Consider the following 17878-nt stretch of genomic DNA (forward strand, 5'->3'; position numbering starts at 1 on the left):
ATTTTTTATTATTTGTTGGCATTTTCTGGGTATTTTATGTATTTTATTAGTATTGCCTGTTATTTAGCATTATTATTGTATTTATTTTATCAGGATATACCTCTTAGTTTAAAAGTTATTACGTTTTCTTTACGAGAAGTAATTGGAAGAAAAAAAAATCTATAAAAAATAAAAAAATCTCAAAAAAAATTTGACCTCTTTTTTCTCGAAAAAAATTGGTCTAGTTTCACATATTTTCATATGTGCACTTTATCGTGACTCACATTGTATATTTTGGGGATCTTCAGTAATCCAGTCATACTCTCTGTCCCACTCCGGTTTATTTTATTTGAAGTCTTTTTAGTATTTTTCGTTTTTTAATCGGCGTTAGCGGCGCAATAGAATTTGACGCACTTTCGTTATCACTACCACTTTCCATACCTAATTTATATAAGATTTCAACTTTTCAAAAGAAATAACAACATCTAGTTGAAAACGATTCTGCCGATAAATAAAGCAGACCAAAATATCGTTTGACGACGTTAAAATTTACGTTGTCAATTTGACATTGACCAGTTCGTTACGTGCGATGGGGCGGAAAGGTTCTGGAATGGAGGCCGCGTACCGGAAAACGCAGCGTGGGACGTCCACCTACAAGGTGGACCGACGACATCGTAAAGGTAGCAGGGAAGCGCTGGACGCAGGCCGCTACCAATCGATCAACATGGAAATCATTGGGGGAGGCCTATGTTCAGCAGTGGACGTCCTATGGCTGAAATGATGAAGTTCGTTACGCAAGCGTTCGGATACTTTAAAGGCGCGTTCTTATTTTTTTTAAATGAAGGATTTGTTTGTTAGATTGTCGGTGTTGAAAATATAGTATTTTTGCGTACTATATATTTTTTCAACAGTATATAGTACGCGGACCCGAAATATAGTACAATACTATATATTATAGTACGGTTGGCAACCCTACTGTGAGCCCATAACATCCAAAGAATATAGATACCTATAGGTAAATAAGTAATACCTTCTTCTAACCTACTGTTGTTCACTGCACCCGGACGCTGTTTAAGGAACAAGATGCATTTAGCAATGGAACTGATTATAATGCATTATGGCAGCATAACATAAATCGCAGTTAAAAAATGAAGGTATTAGGTATACTGTAAGTACAATACTTATACATGCTGCAAATACAAATTGAAACGGAAACATAAAACACGCACGAGTGGCATTTCATATCAGTAAGAGGTTTTAATTAAAATTTTCGAATTTGTTCTTGAACTGATTGGCCAATAGAACATTTCAGCTATGCTGACGATGGTGGCGACTCTCTCAGCTTTCCTCATCCTATGTACGTCTATAAAATGAGACAGCTATGGGTCGCACTTTATCTTATAAGCTCAGCGGTAAGTGGAGCCTTAATTAAGCGATAGGTTGAAGAATACATGTAGGACTTAATTATCATTGTACTAATTTGATATCTACAGGTACATGGACAGAAAGTAAACAATTCGTGTGGTAAGTAATTTGCTGGATGTACTTAAGTAAGTGCCTACTTCTTCTTCTTCGTCGCTAAGTACATTCTTGCTAGAGTGGTAGTGGTCGTCACACCTGTAGGTAGGTACTTACTGTGCATCAGTAGTAATATGTTTTCCAAGCTGATAAACATTTCTTAGATCAACGTCGATTACTTGGTTAAGGCTAATGCTATTAAGATCATAGGTGCCTACTTAGATACCAATACTACCAATATATCTCTAGAAAGGTTTAGTAAAGGGCTACTTACTTATGTAGAAGAAAATGTAATTATTTTGCCAATGAGATTTTTTCTAGTTTCACTAACTTCGAAAGAGTTCGAAATGTTAACATGATCTATCTATATTTTGTGTAACTTTACTTTTGAGATGTAAGTTATCCATACAGAATCATTTTTCTATACAGAATGTGGTATAGCCGGCAAGAACCGGCGCATAGTTGGAGGCACCACAGTCCAGCCACACGAATACCCGTGGCTGGTGTCGCTGATGCTGGGGCCGAAGCTGCACTGCGGAGGGGCGATCATCACAGATATGCACATCCTCACCGCTGGACACTGCATCACTTTCGGGTTAGTATGTAGAATAGGACCACCCCAACCAGCTCATCCCTTGAATGCCCTAATGAGACGACTTCCAGAACCAATTTCCGAACATAAGGCTTCCATCTAGCCAACAAATGGAGTGTAGGCTAAAGGACGAAGCAAACTTATCAACCCGGAAACTGATCGTAACCGTATCAACTCGAGGCGAAACTCCGTACTGCAACGAACACTTATCCGCAACCGTAACGTAAACGCCTCGACGCGTCGCCTCGCAGTTGACAGCGCGCGAAAAGCGATACGGTGTTGATCCCTTTCCGGATTGTGATATGTGATGTATTACCTAAAATCCTCCATTTGCCTCCGATAAATATAGAGAGTCGTGCTCGCGTAGCAGAGACAAGTGATCTGATAGTAATGACCCATACGAATATTTCGTTAAATTGCCGTCTCTCCCTATGAGAAAATATACTTCAATGGTCTACCAGAACTCGAACCAAAATCGTTTACAGGGTACATTTCCGCGACTTAGCAGTCTATGTGGGAATGCATGACCGGCTTGACAACTCCTTCGTCACCCTCCGCGTGACCAACGGCGTAAAGCACCCTCAGTTCACGTCGAATGCTGTCCGGGACATCAACGACATAGCTGTGCTGACGCTCAACAAGAAACTCCGGTTCTCTGACAAGGTCCGGCCCATCTGCTTGCCGAGTGAAGGTGCGTTTACATCATAATTTCCCTACAAATGACACATCTCGTACTTTAACAAATCTATTCTGGGACATTGCTTGCTAAGGTAGCTTATAAAGTTAGCAGCACTAATTAAAATAAATGGTTGAAAGAAATGGATAAAGCAGAACATTAGGTACTTCAGAAGGAGACTTTGCGAAATATCAGCAAACCAAGAGGTTTTCTACGTAGGTATGGTAGGAAGTAAATAGGTTGGAAGTCTCTCCTGGTTGCCTCCGACAGGCCAAACTGGAACATTGGGGGAGACTTGTGTTTAGCGGTAGACGTCCTACGTATAGCTGAAGGAATGCCTGAAAGGTTATCTTGTGGCCTTGCTGTTAAGCTAACTACCTACCTAATCACGTCAGTATTAAGCATTCTCGATCTTTCTGTCAACTACTTCGTCACCCTCCCTCCACGTGTCAATCGATCCACATGGGTCAGGGATATTAAATCGCTATACAGTCGTGAAATGAATCTGTTAAACAGCAACATACTAATGGAAAAATGTTGTTTACCACAACCTAATTAGGTACATACCAACACTTGTTAATAATGTGTGAAGCATGTATAATGTGACTTTCACGACAATTAAGCTAATTGCCATAGCACCTTAGCGCAGTGACACCGTACGGATGTGAATACATATCCAGTACCCTACCTTATTCATCGAATGTAGTGCATTTTTTTGTTGAATGTTGACATGTTTTTGTTGATTGTGTAGGGCAAAACATTGGGTTGGCTTTACATAGATGATCCGTACCTATTCACCGCCCGGCCCTCTATCGGAAAAATGGTTGAAAAATGTTTCAAAGAAAATTAGTCGCAAAATATATTATTATTATGTATGCTCTTTGACTTTCTACTCGTAATAGGACTAATAAAATACATAGCTTCATGCTATTTACGATAGTGAATTGCTAAGGTATTATCGTATTTACCACAGATTACTCACCACATCATACTACAAGCAATTATCATGGCTTGGTTGCATGGTTAAATCGAGTTTATACATATAATAGTGTAAAATAGCTTTTATAATGGAAAACCTAATATTATTTTCTCGATCGCAATATTGCTAAAATGAAACTTATTAGATTTTCTCGTCATAATTACCTAGTACGCGTTATAGAGTCCATGTAGAGTGAAGTCAACATTAGATAAAGCTAATCCCTCGACTATAAAATTGTCACGTTAGCATAAAGCCAAAAACTTACCTATAATTATACTTCTTACAAACTGTGCTAGTTTAGAACTAAGTAGGTATTCATCGGTATTAATCCCACTATAACTTTTTTATGATGATTGACTTTTGTTATTCCAAGCTTTCATTTGTTTAATTAAATTTAAAACTATATTTAAAGGGACCGTGGTTACCTGCTGATTGTTTTCAACTTATCAAATCAATCAAAGTAGTATAAATGCCAAACTAATTCGATTTAATCCGTTTCCTTCTACCATTTGTTACATTTATTATTAACTATTTTGTTATGTTGGAGATTGCTTTTATTTTCTTACTAGCTTTCCGCCCGCGGCTTCGCCCGCGTGGAATTTTGTCTGTCACAGAAAAACTTTATCGCGCGCGTCCCTATTCCAAAAACCGGGATAAAAACTATCCTATGTCCTTTCCCGGGACTCAAACTATCTTTATACTATCAAAATCGGTTCAGTGGTTTAGGCGTGAAAGCAAGACAGACAGACAGAGTTGCTTTTGCATTTATAATACATATTAGTAAAGATGTGTATGCTAATTTAATTTTTCTAATAGTCTCTATTTCTGAAGTCATAAGTCAAAAAATATCAATGCAAAGTACGATTTTCGCATTTGTACCTAAAGGAGTATCACGAAATGCCTTTTTTTCGCTGAGTAAATGCTTTGCGCATTATTTCTGCAGTGTAGGGATCAGTCCCATACTCCAAGTTTATCCATTAAAACCTCCGCATGTTCAGGTAATCATGTCGTTATATCTCGCTAAGTATCGGCGGGAAGATGGAGAATCGCTATTCGCATAAACTCCACTAGCCTACGCCTAGCTAGGTGTCTCATAACTACGCCTAGCTAAATAGCATAAAAATTGCTAATCTACCTTCTCCATGTTTTTCTTCACAGACATGGACTTCCATAATCTGCCACTAACAGTCGCTGGCTGGGGCAAGACCCGTCAAGGAGCGTTGACATCCTCAAGGTACCTTCTGGAGACAAAAGTGCAGATCGTTGACACTGAGAGGTGTCGGAAGTCATCGATATACAGGGACAACCTCGTCCCAGACACTATGATGTGTGCTTACAGCCTTGGAAAGGATGCTTGCCAGGTAGCCTCATTTTTTAGTTCTATTCTCACCCAGATGATCAAAGTGGACTCCAAGCGTCAATTTGGTGTCCTTTGATCACCCATGGATAAAATGACCTGGGTGATCAAATCAATTTGGTGTCTTTTGATCACCCATGGATAAAATGACCAGGGAGATCAAAGTGAACTCCAGTTTAATTAATATTTTAGTTTCCTTTGACCTGTAAATAAACATCACTGAATAGTCACATACATGTCCAATTTGTTTGTTGCGGTTTTTTAGAAAATATCAAAAATGTTACAAAACAAAATGATATGGAGTAGACCATTTATTATGCATTACCAGTCAAGTTTACTTCTTCTATCGGTACATGAAAAAGAACTGCCTACATATTAATGGATCTTTCTCGCTGGATAAGACCTAATGTAGGCGTCTGGGTCAATCGGACCCACACGTCTTACTGTGCCCTCTGAAGAGTGGTATCTTTATATCAGGTCGATCCAAGCAACGTCGTATTAACTAAGCGGAGAACAAAAAATATTTACGACTAAAGTATGAATTCATGTTTTTAAAACCTTATTGCTATATTCTTTGATCTATTACAGGGTGACAGCGGAGGACCACTTTTCTCAACGAATCGGAAAACTCACAATAAAAAATGGTATCAAGTTGGTAAGATTTTTCGTTCATTTTACGAATTCTTAGTGGGATTATTCTATACCTATCATGGATGTAGTACATACATAATTACTTATACACAATGCAAGATATAATATGAAAATAAAACTAAATCAAATCTGAAGTGAAAACTGCCTTCAAATGAATCATGAAGAAATTTTCCATGAAAATTGTAGAGCCGGAATTTTCGTTGTTTTACGCAGGTATCGTCTCATGGGGAATCGATTGCGCAATGCCAGACTACCCGGGTAAGTAAAGGGCTTTTCCTTGACACTATACCTACCTATAAATTATAACATCACCTGTCTCTTGACGCGTTTAATTCAGTAAATTTTATAATTTCCTTATTAATGGATTCCGTTATATTTGTATCGATAAGGTGTCGAAGTCGATAAAGACTATCTTCCCTAAAATCTGAGAATTTAATTTAAAACATAACCCTCCTTCAGGCGCAGTCAGGTATAAACAAATTTATTAATTTTATGTTATTTTTTCAACAGGCGTATACACTATTGTAGCAAAATACATTACCTGGTTAAAACAGCAGACTCAAGATGGGACGTATTGTGTGTAAAACAAACTTTTTAGAGCTTAAACTAGTTAATAAAAAATAGTTCATAGAGTTAAGATACATCCATTTATTACAAAAGATATTATAAAGTAATGTTTTTCATTAAGCCCAATAACTATTTAAACTTTCAGGACTGTCTTGTTTTCAGGAACAAAAATGCAATGGGATTTGAAATTTATTCGATACCTCTATGTCCAAATCTCAAGATGATGGTTTAAAAATAAGTAATAGGTACTTACAATTTCTCGTGTGCAAATTTTATGTGCATGTGACCGCTTACTAAATCGCTATTTTATTACATCTGATAAGGAAACAACAAACAATATAATATGACGATTGATTTCTATACATTCCTATGTATGTTGACATTTAATATTTTTGCAAAATTATTGTGATTACTGTGTATTTATTATTACACTAAGTAGTATACTTGGTTACATATTGTGTGTTAATAAGAACGATTTGTAATACAAATTGATTCAACTTAGCGGTGCATCAAACTTCATTTTGAAAAGCAGTTCAAATTTGCGAGATGAAATTTATAACGTCCAGCGTGAGAAATTTACAAGGACATTATCGCGTGTATAATTTCTGCGTTTCTATACGGTAGTGAGTGAGTGTACTTCGATGGGTCGGCGCGTGGTGTGTAGCAGAATGCTGAGTCTTGTGATCATCCTTGCAGTCGTGACGCAGGTTTGTAGCCTTGGGCTTAAGTAAGACCTCATGCAAAACACCTGTATGGATTGTAATGTTCTTTTAGGTGCCGTCAACTCGCGGACACGAGTGTGGTGAGTGCAACATTTGTTATTGTTTTAATGTTAGTTTCACTCCTCTCAACTTATTTTTGCGCGTTAACTCTATATTACTCAGTTTAAGCTTTCTTTCCAACGTAAAAGTAGAGACCATTTGTGTTTTCATAGAGCTACTATTCATACAGGCTATCCTTAAAAGTTAAACGGTAACTTTACAGAGTTATTTTCATTTCCCTGTTTAAGCTACAATGAACTAATGAAAAATTATCAAAATCTTCGGTACCACATTATTATTTCTTCATGAAACTGATTTGCTTACATGTTTGTCAATTATGAGCTAATTAAAATACTTTAATAAATTATTTAAATAAAATACATGTTTGACAATGGACCACCCAATTTGCATGTTCTGACTCTACATCTCTGCAAATTTTTGACAAATCTCCGCCTATTAAATAAAGCATTTATGAATAATTACTATCATGTCATTCAGTTTTGCGCTAGTAAGCTGAAAAAATTTTGCCTCCATCGACAGAATGTGGAAAGCCTTCAGACACAGTGGTATCCATGCGGATCGTGGGCGGTCGCCGAGCGGCACCCCACTCCCACCCGTGGACGGTGGCCATCTTGAAGAATAATCGGATGCACTGCGGCGGCGCCATCATCACTAACAAGCACGTGCTTAGCGCAGGACATTGCTTCAAATGGTGAGTCTGAAGGCATGTGCTGTAGAGATTCTTGTTTACGGTATAGAAATGCTGCATCTTAATATGGAAAGCCATAGGACATACTGGTGTCCATGCGGATCGTGGGCGGACGCCGAACGGCGCCGTACTCCCCACCCGTGGGCGATAGTCGTATTCAAGTCGTATGCCTTCTCTTCACTGAAGTGCCATAACTTAAAGCCTTGTTCCTGCATTTGGTTAGCGCAGAAACGGTTGTCTAGTAAAGTAGGCCTTTTTCCAGCTGTAGACATCATTCAGTTGAAATTAAAGTGATTTTAGTAAGGTAAAAAAAAAAGTAAAAGTACTTAAAGTAAAAAGTATTTTATTTGCCAACAAAAGAATTACAGTTTGTTTATCTAGCGGCTGCTGCACTAAGCTGTGCTTGTGTCGCGGCAGCCTAAAGGTAAAGAAGAATCACCTTTTCAGGGACAACTTCAAAACCATGCAAGTCCTGATCGGGCTGGACAACCTTGACAATCTCAACAACGTGGCGCACCGCAACATATCTGACGTGGTCATCCACGAAGGGTTCACGTCAACCGCGGTGCGCGACGAGAACGACATCGCAGTAGCCACCCTGAACGAACCGGTGGAGTTCGGACAGACTATTGTGCCGATTTGCCTGCCAACACCAGGTTTGTTACGTATTTTATAGCTATTCTTAAAAAGGTTTCTTTGTCAATAATTAGCAAAACAGCAGCAAAAAGTATTAAGGCTTTAGAAAATGGCAATTTGTAAATTAATTTTAGTAATTTAGATTTCATTAATCCGTCAATGAAAGCAGTCCAACCACCGAACATAATTCTCACACATGACTGTGTATTCGAGCCAAAGCAATTATTTTTTTTAATTTCACCATTTATGGGAATGCATGCCGTATTCCTGAATGCCTGTACAATAGACTCTCGTCTACACTAATGTTATAAAGAAGAAGACAATTCATTGTTTGCATTGGATAGGCTCCGAAACTACTGCAGTTTAGAAAAATATTCACCTTTAGAATCCCACATATTTCTGATGAACATAGGCGGTACGAAGTTCGCCGGGTAAACTAGTCTATTAGGAACATTTAACTCAAAATTCCTTTTTTAACCCTAGGTCAAGAATTTGCATCAAGAGTCGGTACAATCGTAGGCTGGGGAAGAATGGGAGTAGAGAAATCTTCCTCAAAGTTTCTTCTCAAAGCACTCCTCCGTATACTCTCAGACCAAGAGTGTATGGAGTCGCAACTCAAACAGCATCTTAAGCCCACAATGATGTGCGCTTTCTCCAAAGGAAAAGACGGCTGCCAGGTAAATAACACTCGTTCAGAATTTACAAATGACTGCTGGGTTAGAGTTGTGCAAAGGAAGGAGCGATATGATTCACTACTGATATAGCGTAACATTGAAACATACCTACTCGTAGCATGCCCGCTTAAAAATCTTTAATTAGTAGTTAGTTGGTAATCATGCGAAAACAGTATAGATACTGAGGGATGTTTGAAGTTCTGCATATCCTATAAAAAATAACACTATTACTAGCTTGATGTTTGTGGAATATTTCTATAGAGGTGGCTTCAGTAAAAAAATAATTACAACACAAATAAAAAGTGAATAGAGTAAATAAATAAAAAGTTAAAAGCGCAAAGTGCTAATATTACAACGATGAAATCTACGATTTTTCCAGACGATATTAGAATCGATATCACAACACTAATGTTGTAAAAGGTCTCTTTGATATGTAAGACCACGTTGCTATTTGGTTTTTAATGGCCTAGACTCTAGTCTAGGCTCTAGATGCTTAATCCACACTTCTAATTTAACTCTTAAGTACACGTAATTAAATGACTAACGCATTTGCCTGAATAATCGCTATTCTAAATATCTCTCTCTACATACAATGCGAAGGAAGTATCGGATTTAATTTATCATTTTCAGGGAGATAGTGGAGGCCCACTTCTGGTCTTCGAAAATAGTGGTCGTTATGTACAGGCAGGTAAGAAAGTGATGATGCACAATATATCTTTTCTGAGGCCAGTAAAACAAAAATGGTCAGGATAAATCTGAGATAACATTAGGGACTTTATCAGTATTTAGGTGGTGATATAGACTCATATCGCCTTATTACAAAAATTTAGCCTATAATTAAACTCTAATTTATATTTCCATTTTGGGGAAATGTTATTTTAAACCAGTGTTCATCTCGGGTTCACCATTTTTGTAATAAGGCCCTTAGTAAATAAGCTCTACTAAATCCGTACCTACCTCAATTTTCTCAGGCGTTGTGTCTTGGGGTATTGGCTGTGCTGATCCTAGGTACCCTGGTAAGTTACTATTTCGCATTAAACTTCATGAGCAATAACTTCAATATTATGATAATAAAATATTTTATTACCCTTTTAGGAGTTTACACAAAAGTCAGCAATTACATTGATTGGATACGGCAGCAATCAAAAGACGCGATTACTTGCGACTAGTTAATATTATTGTAATAGATATATTAAATTACTAAAAATATTTATAATTTGTATTGATGTTTTATTTTTTTAACAATCAAGGTGACATGTTGAACATGGCGTAGCACGTTCGTAAAAATACACAAAAAGCACCATGTTGTTTCATGAAGTGCTCTATAGTGACTTTCCCATCACCAACCCGTCCCTATCACGAACCGTTCTACCACAAAAAATAAAGAAAAACGTGTTATTCTTCAAAACTTGCAATTTGAAAAGGAAGGTTAGCCTAATATTAATTAAGTTAATTTGGTCAAACAATCAAATCGCATTTAAATTATAATTAACACTACAAATTACAAGAGCGTATTCATTGTCATTTGCATCAAGAGTCACAGGTTCAAGTATCACCGGTTGCCTAACCACTTCTTTGATTGTCTACTATCAAACAATGCTCTGAATTCTTTTATAAACTGAATTATTTTTGGACTCTCAGTACAGTCCTCAACAGGTCTTGTGATAATAAACATGGCAGCTTCTGACATCCACACAGAGAGCCCTTGTGTGGCAAATGGAAAATCTGGTAAGGCAAATGGAAAACCGTGTCAGTCAAATGGAAAATCAGTCTCTGAACTCACCGTTCAGTATATTGGAACGGATTTTAAATATAAGCACGAGATAGTTTGGAAGAATGCCATCGGTTTCTTGGTATTACATTTGCTAGCTCTTTGGGGACTGTTCATCGTGTTTACTGGTGGAGTACAGTTCAGGACTTTATTATGGAGTAAGTACCAATTTCATCGACCGTATCTTTTTAATTTTGTCTTTTAAACCATGTTTGTGTCTATTATGGTATTCACTTAATTCTTGTAATGTATCTGAAACTGGTGATGTTAGTATTATTATAATTAATTATTTGTAAAGATTAACGGTTTCAATTAATGTAACAATTTTTTCAGCATTCTTCATCGCGAATTTTTCCAGTGAAGGTGTGACCATTGGAGCCCACCGGTTGTACACACACAGATCCTTCAAAGCCTCCCCACCGCTTAGAGCTATGCTGCTCATCATGCAAACTATGGCTGGCCAGGTAAAGTTTGGGACTTTTGGGACTTTTTTACTTAGACTTTTCATGGATTTTGTATGGCAACACAAGGAAGTGAAGTCACTATTTTGTCAACTCAATTAAAATACTTTTTCCAATTGCAATGCAACTAAAAATTTTAATTTACAGGTAATTTAAAATTAATTAAGTCTTTAGACTACTGAAGACGTGTCTTTTTTTAAAAAAAGATGTGATTTCGAATTATTGGGGAAAGTTGTCAAATAGTCTAATCAAGGCGAAAAGTATTCCACAAATACATTCACCCGCATCCCTGGGTTGTCGAGTAACTTAAAAATACTTATGTACTTTGTAGAAGAAGTTAGGCTCATTCATTACCATGAAAAATGTCTGAAAAGACAAATGACTCAATCAGACGCGTAGCTAATTATTTGTACATTGTTCATACATAATTAATGCAAAATCATTCGACTACACTTGGCCTACATTGCATTGGCTACTGATACATTGTCACTAATCGGTCATACTAAGGCTGTTTCTTTCTCATTTAGTTGATTCAATTTGCTAGTGTTTTAAAATAAAATTGACACAGGCTTGGTCTTTTATAATTATCTAATATCAACTAATTCAGGATTATTATGTGCCTCTCCATTCCGTCTGGACATTATGGGCGTGCAGTGTGCTTACCATGAGTTTACGTTACGTGTGCTCACTAGCGACTGCGTAAAAAAATGACATTAATTGTATGACATATTGTGCAGCGCCCCTAGCGGCTACTTTCAAGAAACAAAATCTCCATAGAGATTTTTGACGTTTTCGCTAGCGAGCACACCTAACGTAAACTCATGGTAGGTACACAGGCCAAATCCTCCATTTGCCTCTCGTAAATTGCGAAACTATTGACCTGATGATGAGGAAGGGAATGCATTGTAGGGAATTCGAACCTTAACTTCAAACTCCGATGTTCTTCTGATTAATTTATTTATTTTAATTACACAGGTTTATACCTTATTACGTAATTAAATAGTTAGGTAACAACAAACACAATAACAATACCTTAAAGATTAAAGAGAACACTGCTCACAAAAGGATTGGCAAGTAGACAATATTTTATGCCAAGGGTCCGCAAATACTTATGTCACGATGAGGGTAGTCATCCAGGAGTGCATTAATATCGTTGCGGATCGAATGACAGTTTAACTTTCCCCCGGGACAAGCTTGACTTTTACTGGTTGGGTTTTTTTGGCGGTCAAGCTGTAGATCCTGGCTACACAGGAGTTGCAGCGGTGGGAACGAGAGGTGGAAATAGAATATTATGGTGATGAATTATGTAATCTCGTCTTAACAGAATTCCATGTTCATCTGGTGCCGCGACCACCGCCTCCACCACCGCTACTCAGACACGGACGCCGACCCTCACAACGCGAAGCGAGGCTTCTTCTTTAGCCACATCGGATGGCTGATGACCAAGAAGCATCCGTACGTCATCGAGCTCGGCAAGAGGATTGACTTGAGCGACCTGCAAGCTGACTGGATGGTCATGTTCCAGAAAAAGTAATTTCCTTTTTACTAAAACTAGAATACACTTAGCACTGGAGGGAAGTCGAACTCCTCCTATGTTCTTCTGATTAATTTCGTTGCGCGTCCAATGACAGTTTAACTTTTTCCCGGGACAAACTTGACCTTCACTGGTTGGATTTTTATTGGCGGTCAAGCTGTAGACCCTGGCTACGTAGGAGTTACAGCGGTGGGAACGAGAGGTGGAATAGTCCCGTAACACTACAATATTTAATGCTGAACCTTGATTAATGATGGCTTTCAGATGCGAAACCCGCATTCTGAGAACTATGTTGAAACTTCAAAAAAAATCAATTTCTGTAATTGGTGACATCAGTAAGTAGGTTATACGAGTATGTATTATTATCCCAAATGGATTCAACACAAACGCCTACTACTAAAGTCACTTGCCTCTTTGTAAACTCTTTCGATCAAACTCATATTTTTTCCATGTCCTACAGATACTACTACCCCTTGTACATATTATTCGCTATATACATACCCGTGGCGATTCCCGTGTACTACTTCAACGAGCCATGGCTGGAGTCATTTCTGGTGTGTTACTTCATGAGGTACATCCTCCAACTGAATGGGACTTGGTTGGTCAACAGCGCCGCTCATCTATATGGCACCAGGCCGTATGACAAGTAAGTACTTACAAAATACATGCCAATGTATACCAATGTTCTTCGAGTAGATAAATCTAAAATAATCCTTTAGATTCAGTCAACCTAATTAGTACCTACATACGCAATATAATAGCAATTATCTTAGACAATAATAGAGACAATAATTTGAGATGTGTTTATAAGACACGGTTAGAGCACAAAATAGAAATTGCACAGACTTCGAAATAAAATTAGTAAGAAACTTAGGTCAGTGTTCCTTCGGTTTATGCATGCATAGTCTCATTTTTAGATAAGTACTTGTTTATATTTATATTGATCTTTCTCACCAAATATTTATGTTAATTTAATTAAATAGTCGAAATGATAATAATTGACTTTTTTAGGAATCTCCAGCCTGTAGAGTCTTGGTTTGTCTCATTCATCTCCCAAGGTGAAGGGTGGCACAACTACCACCATGCGTTCCCATGGGACTACAAAGCGGCGGAACTGTCAACGCTTTTCAACTGGTCTGCCAGGTACATCGAGTTCTTCGAGATGGTTGGGCTTGCTTCTGACTTGAAGAAAGCGTCTCCAGAAATGGTAAGTTCGAAAAATAGTAGTTTGAAATCTTAACGACATTTGATGTCATTTATGTAAAAAAAAATCAGCAAGATGGCACAAATCATTAAGGCAGTCTTATCGTGATATAGCGTTTACCTAGCCATGTCCAGACGAGTGTAACGCGTAATGGAAATGTACCGTGTAATGTTATACGAATTCTACGGACGGCACTACGAGCATTACATGTAAAATGCTGCCCCATAATATGTATTTCCATTACATTACATGATACATTCCATTACGCGTTACACCCGTCTGGACCCGACTTTAGACAAGAAATCGTTGATGTGTCTCCATCAAAGAACCAAAAGAATTTCTTCTTTTTTGCAGATCAAAAACAGAATCAACCGGGCTGGTGACGGAACCCACTTCGAACTCGGTAGTGAAGAGGCAAAATGTTCAGTCAAGGCGCTAGGTCTGTTGCACCCATTGAACCCTAGTTTCACGACTACCTTCCCAGATCCCGAAGCCACTTTGAGGCTTGAAGGCCTTCCACTTTACCACGAAAAAGATATTTTAGACTGTAGTAATGTCACAGTAAGAAGATATATTGGATCTGCCAAGTAAAGTAGATTGCAAAGCCTGAATGTTATTATAGATATAGAAATTAAGAATTAAAATTATCTTAGCACCGTTTGTTTTATCTCATTAAGTGATTATTTTGTTTTGTTCTGCATAATAAGAATGATTTCAGGGGTTGTAGTGATGATAATTTAAGGACTCGTACTCAAGTAGGTATAGTACTGAAATATTATAGATTTTAATGTAGTAATTAAATACTGATAAATAGATACAAGATTTAATAATCTGTGATGAAAAACCTAATAATCAGTAATTTTTATAAATATATTTAGTTCAAAACAATAAATAATAAAAAAGTTATATCCTTTTTTACTAACGGAAAATCGTCTGTCATTGTGCCTTTTAATATCATGATAGAAACAAATAAATTATATTTGAATGAAAAACTATTTAGTACAACAATCAGATGCTCCGTTTTTGACTTTTAATTTTCAAAATAATTTTCAAAATTAGAAACACTGGCAATCCGAACGAATCTGCTGGCGGATCCAGGCGGCATGGGAACTTATGCTGGTATACAGAGGAGTGGTCTCCTGCTCACAGGACGCAGAAGATATGATCCCAACCAGACGAAATGCTCCATTCTTCAGCAATTGCGTCATCACTGGAGCGCCGACGTCATCCTGTTTGAAATAGATTAGTTTTGCAGGGAAATTGAATACGGCACTTATGCCCGTTTTCACTATCAATCCCTAATTTATAAGTGACCCTATGGTAACACATAACAGGATTTTTTTTTTCATAGGGGTCACTTAAAAATTAGGGATCGATGGTGAAAACGGGCATTAGCCTCTTTATTTTGCCATTGTGCGAGATTTGTGGTTTGAAATAGACAAAAAAATATATTTGAAGAGCACATAGCTACAAAGAAACTTAACATCGCCTTTAGGTATTCAATGAATAATTTAATTCCAGTAGAAAACCAATTAAGTATCTTAATGTTCCACACTTAAATATAATCACTTGGAGCAAGTTGAAGAAGTGTTAGAACTTGACAATTTTTTTAACAACGAAACTTGTTTAATCAACAACAACAACAACAAGTTCAATTTATAGATAGGATTTTTTTACCAATAGCACAAAACTTTTATCATGGATAACATTGTTTTAAAAATCGATTGAAATCAAAAAATAATTTAAACTTAATCAACAAAATGTGAATCTTCTTGAATCTTAAGTAAATAGACTGAGAAATATTGAAATTAATGAAAATGTAATAACGTGCACTTACGCTGCATATAACACTTGTAGTGCCAGCGGGTCCCAAACAGCCTTTGTCTGACGTCACCATGGAGACATTGATGGAGCTGGTGAGGCAGGTATCTGACGACAATAACGGCAAAGACGCCACCTTCGGCAAGCAGCTGGAGCCACTCGAATAGTTGCCCCATGAGGCAACTGAAGCCACTTTTCCTGATCTGTCTGATCCTATAAAAATATTTAAATGGTTAACTACTTGTCAGTTAAATGATTAACTACTTACTTAACTACAAACTTATTGTGACCGTGACTTTGTGCAAATCATTGTGATAATGATAATGAAGCGACTACGATTGAATAAAGCACACGTTGTATTGGCCATCAAGTCTGAACCCTATTTCTCTTTCTCTCAGAGAAAAAAGGGACAGGTTTTAAAAGGTTTTAAAAGTCTAGTCTAGAAGTCAGCGCTGTGGCTAGTTGTGTCGTAATAAAATGTCACTTATCAATATAATAGGCAAGCAAACATTTCCTGTTTGCTCTCGGTCCGATGCATCTCTCGATGAGGTTAGTGTAGGAGACCGAGTTCCTCAGCTTGATCAGCGCTATGTCATTGTCGCTGGTGGTAGGTGAGTAGCTAGGGTGGATGAGGATTGAGTCGGCGCCGTAGCTAGTACTAGTAGTATTGTAGTATAATGTCACTTACCAATAATAGGCAAACAAACAGGAGAGATGAGGTTAGTGAAGGAGACCTTGTTCCTCAGCTTGATCAGCGCTATGTCGTTGTCGCTGGTGGTCGTTGAGTAGCTGGGGTGGATGAGGATTGAGTCGGCACCGTGGCTGCTGGTGTCATCGCCGTAGCCACAGCGATCGCGACTGCCGAGAGTCACGGTCACCTCACTGCTTGATACTCTGAAAGCAAAGTATTATTAATAAAATAAATAGAGTTATTTAATTTTACATTACATAACTGTATTGTTGACGATACAATTTCAAATATGATGATGGATGATAATCTTTAAAGTTAAAACAATACTTGTTATGCAAAGAAAAGTAATGGACTGGTAAAAATATTAAAAGCATTATCATCAAATCATCGGCTAAGTGGCAAACCACACTGAGTTTTCCTCACAAAGATATCTTTTAAGAAAAGACCATTTTATTAAAGGGTACAATAAATAAATAGAAAAGGTTAGATATTTACCCATACAAAGGAGACGCAGCGGTCACGATATGTGAGTCAGACAATAAGACCCCGCTAATGTATCTTGAGCCAACCTCCACCGCCGCTAACCAAGGGTACTGGTTCGGAGACACCGAGTCGCGACTCAGCCAGCTCTGAGTAACTGGTCTTTGTATGCCACAGCCTGAAAGAATTAAGTAATTATCCTTATTTTGAAAGAAAGAAAGAAACATTACGAAACAGCGAACAAAGACAAAGTGGAAAAAATATTGAATTTCATTAAATTAAATGTAAACTAAAGCAGATAGAAGAGGTGAAGGTCGCGGGAGGTGCCTGGATGCGAGTGGCGCAGGACCTGTCTTTGTGGAAATCGTTGGAGGCCTTTGTCCAGCAGTGGACGTCTTTCGGCTGAAACGAACGAAGATCAGAAGCTGAACTTACGACAGACGCAGATTTTCTGTCTTCCCAAGAGAAAATCAAATAATGCAGTGGCATTCTGAAAACCAACAAAAGAAATGTCACAAACACTGACACTGGTGTCAGATTTAAAGAACCACCAACCGCCTTAAGCATTTGTTAAAACACTAACGACGTCATCAAAGCTTTGAATTACAAAATTTATTACTTAATTAGTTACTTCACAATCAGATGAAATAAAATGATTACCTGCACTTGTAAGAAAGCAAAACACAACAGTGGTAGGAAAAGCATCTTTTCGCTGTGACTTCCAAAATGTAACTGATTTCCCTTTTATTTAACACCCAAAACATTGACGTAAGATTTTCTTAATTATGCGGGCTAATTACCAAACTTCGATAAAATG

At 37.6% G+C, this 17878-nt stretch overlaps 3 protein-coding genes across 3 annotated transcripts; 2 read left to right on the forward strand and 1 right to left on the reverse strand.

Moving 5' to 3' along the window:
- Positions 1-1931: 1931 nt before the first annotated feature.
- LOC114360178 (prostasin) lies at positions 1932-10268 on the forward strand. Its single transcript, XM_028314757.1, has 11 exons — positions 1932-2092; positions 2575-2780; positions 4903-5105; positions 5690-5756; positions 5966-6010; positions 7621-7792; positions 8237-8445; positions 8909-9102; positions 9730-9787; positions 10071-10115; positions 10195-10268. The coding sequence occupies exons 1-11, from the start codon at positions 2010-2012 to the stop codon at positions 10266-10268; spliced, it is 1356 nt and encodes a 451-aa protein (XP_028170558.1). The 5' UTR covers positions 1932-2009.
- A 459-nt stretch (positions 10269-10727) lies between these two features.
- Positions 10728-14828, forward strand: LOC114360176 (acyl-CoA Delta(11) desaturase). The gene is made up of 6 exons (XM_028314754.1): positions 10728-11028; positions 11204-11334; positions 12656-12861; positions 13326-13511; positions 13877-14072; positions 14424-14828. Exons 1-6 carry the CDS (start codon positions 10773-10775, stop codon positions 14658-14660), a joined length of 1212 nt encoding a protein of 403 aa, XP_028170555.1. The 5' UTR covers positions 10728-10772; the 3' UTR covers positions 14661-14828.
- A 165-nt stretch (positions 14829-14993) lies between these two features.
- LOC114360177 (chymotrypsinogen A-like) lies at positions 14994-17808 on the reverse strand. The gene is made up of 6 exons (XM_028314756.1): positions 17722-17808; positions 17497-17551; positions 17077-17239; positions 16579-16784; positions 15907-16103; positions 14994-15298 (listed from the first exon to the last, which is right to left on the reverse strand). Exons 1-6 carry the CDS (start codon positions 17764-17766, stop codon positions 15125-15127), a joined length of 840 nt encoding a protein of 279 aa, XP_028170557.1. The 5' UTR covers positions 17767-17808; the 3' UTR covers positions 14994-15124.
- Between the last annotated feature and the right edge of the window lie 70 nt (positions 17809-17878).

The sequence above is a fragment of the Ostrinia furnacalis genome, unplaced genomic scaffold (genome assembly GCF_004193835.3).
Source record: "Ostrinia furnacalis isolate ACB-3 unplaced genomic scaffold, ASM419383v2 OfSCF4915, whole genome shotgun sequence".
NCBI lineage: Eukaryota > Metazoa > Arthropoda > Insecta > Lepidoptera > Crambidae > Ostrinia > Ostrinia furnacalis.

Coding starts and splice junctions, on each gene's coding strand:
- LOC114360178 (XM_028314757.1), top strand. CDS start 2,010: ATGCTGGGGCCGAAGCTGCACTGCGGAGGGGCGATCATCACAGATATG. Junction 2,093..2,574: donor GGACACTGCATCACTTTCGG/GTTAGTATGTAG, acceptor AATCGTTTACAG/GGTACATTTCCGCGACTTAG. Junction 5,757..5,965: donor TAAAAAATGGTATCAAGTTG/GTAAGATTTTTC, acceptor TGTTTTACGCAG/GTATCGTCTCATGGGGAATC.
- LOC114360176 (XM_028314754.1), top strand. CDS start 10,773: ATGGCAGCTTCTGACATCCACACAGAGAGCCCTTGTGTGGCAAATGGA. Junction 13,512..13,876: donor GGCACCAGGCCGTATGACAA/GTAAGTACTTAC, acceptor TGACTTTTTTAG/GAATCTCCAGCCTGTAGAGT. Junction 14,073..14,423: donor AGAAAGCGTCTCCAGAAATG/GTAAGTTCGAAA, acceptor TCTTTTTTGCAG/ATCAAAAACAGAATCAACCG.
- LOC114360177 (XM_028314756.1), bottom strand. CDS start 17,766: ATGCTTTTCCTACCACTGTTGTGTTTTGCTTTCTTACAAGTGCAG. Junction 17,552..17,721: donor TTGCTTTCTTACAAGTGCAG/GTAATCATTTTA, acceptor GTTGGTTTTCAG/AATGCCACTGCATTATTTGA. Junction 17,240..17,496: donor ACAGAAAATCTGCGTCTGTC/GTAAGTTCAGCT, acceptor TAATTCTTTCAG/GCTGTGGCATACAAAGACCA.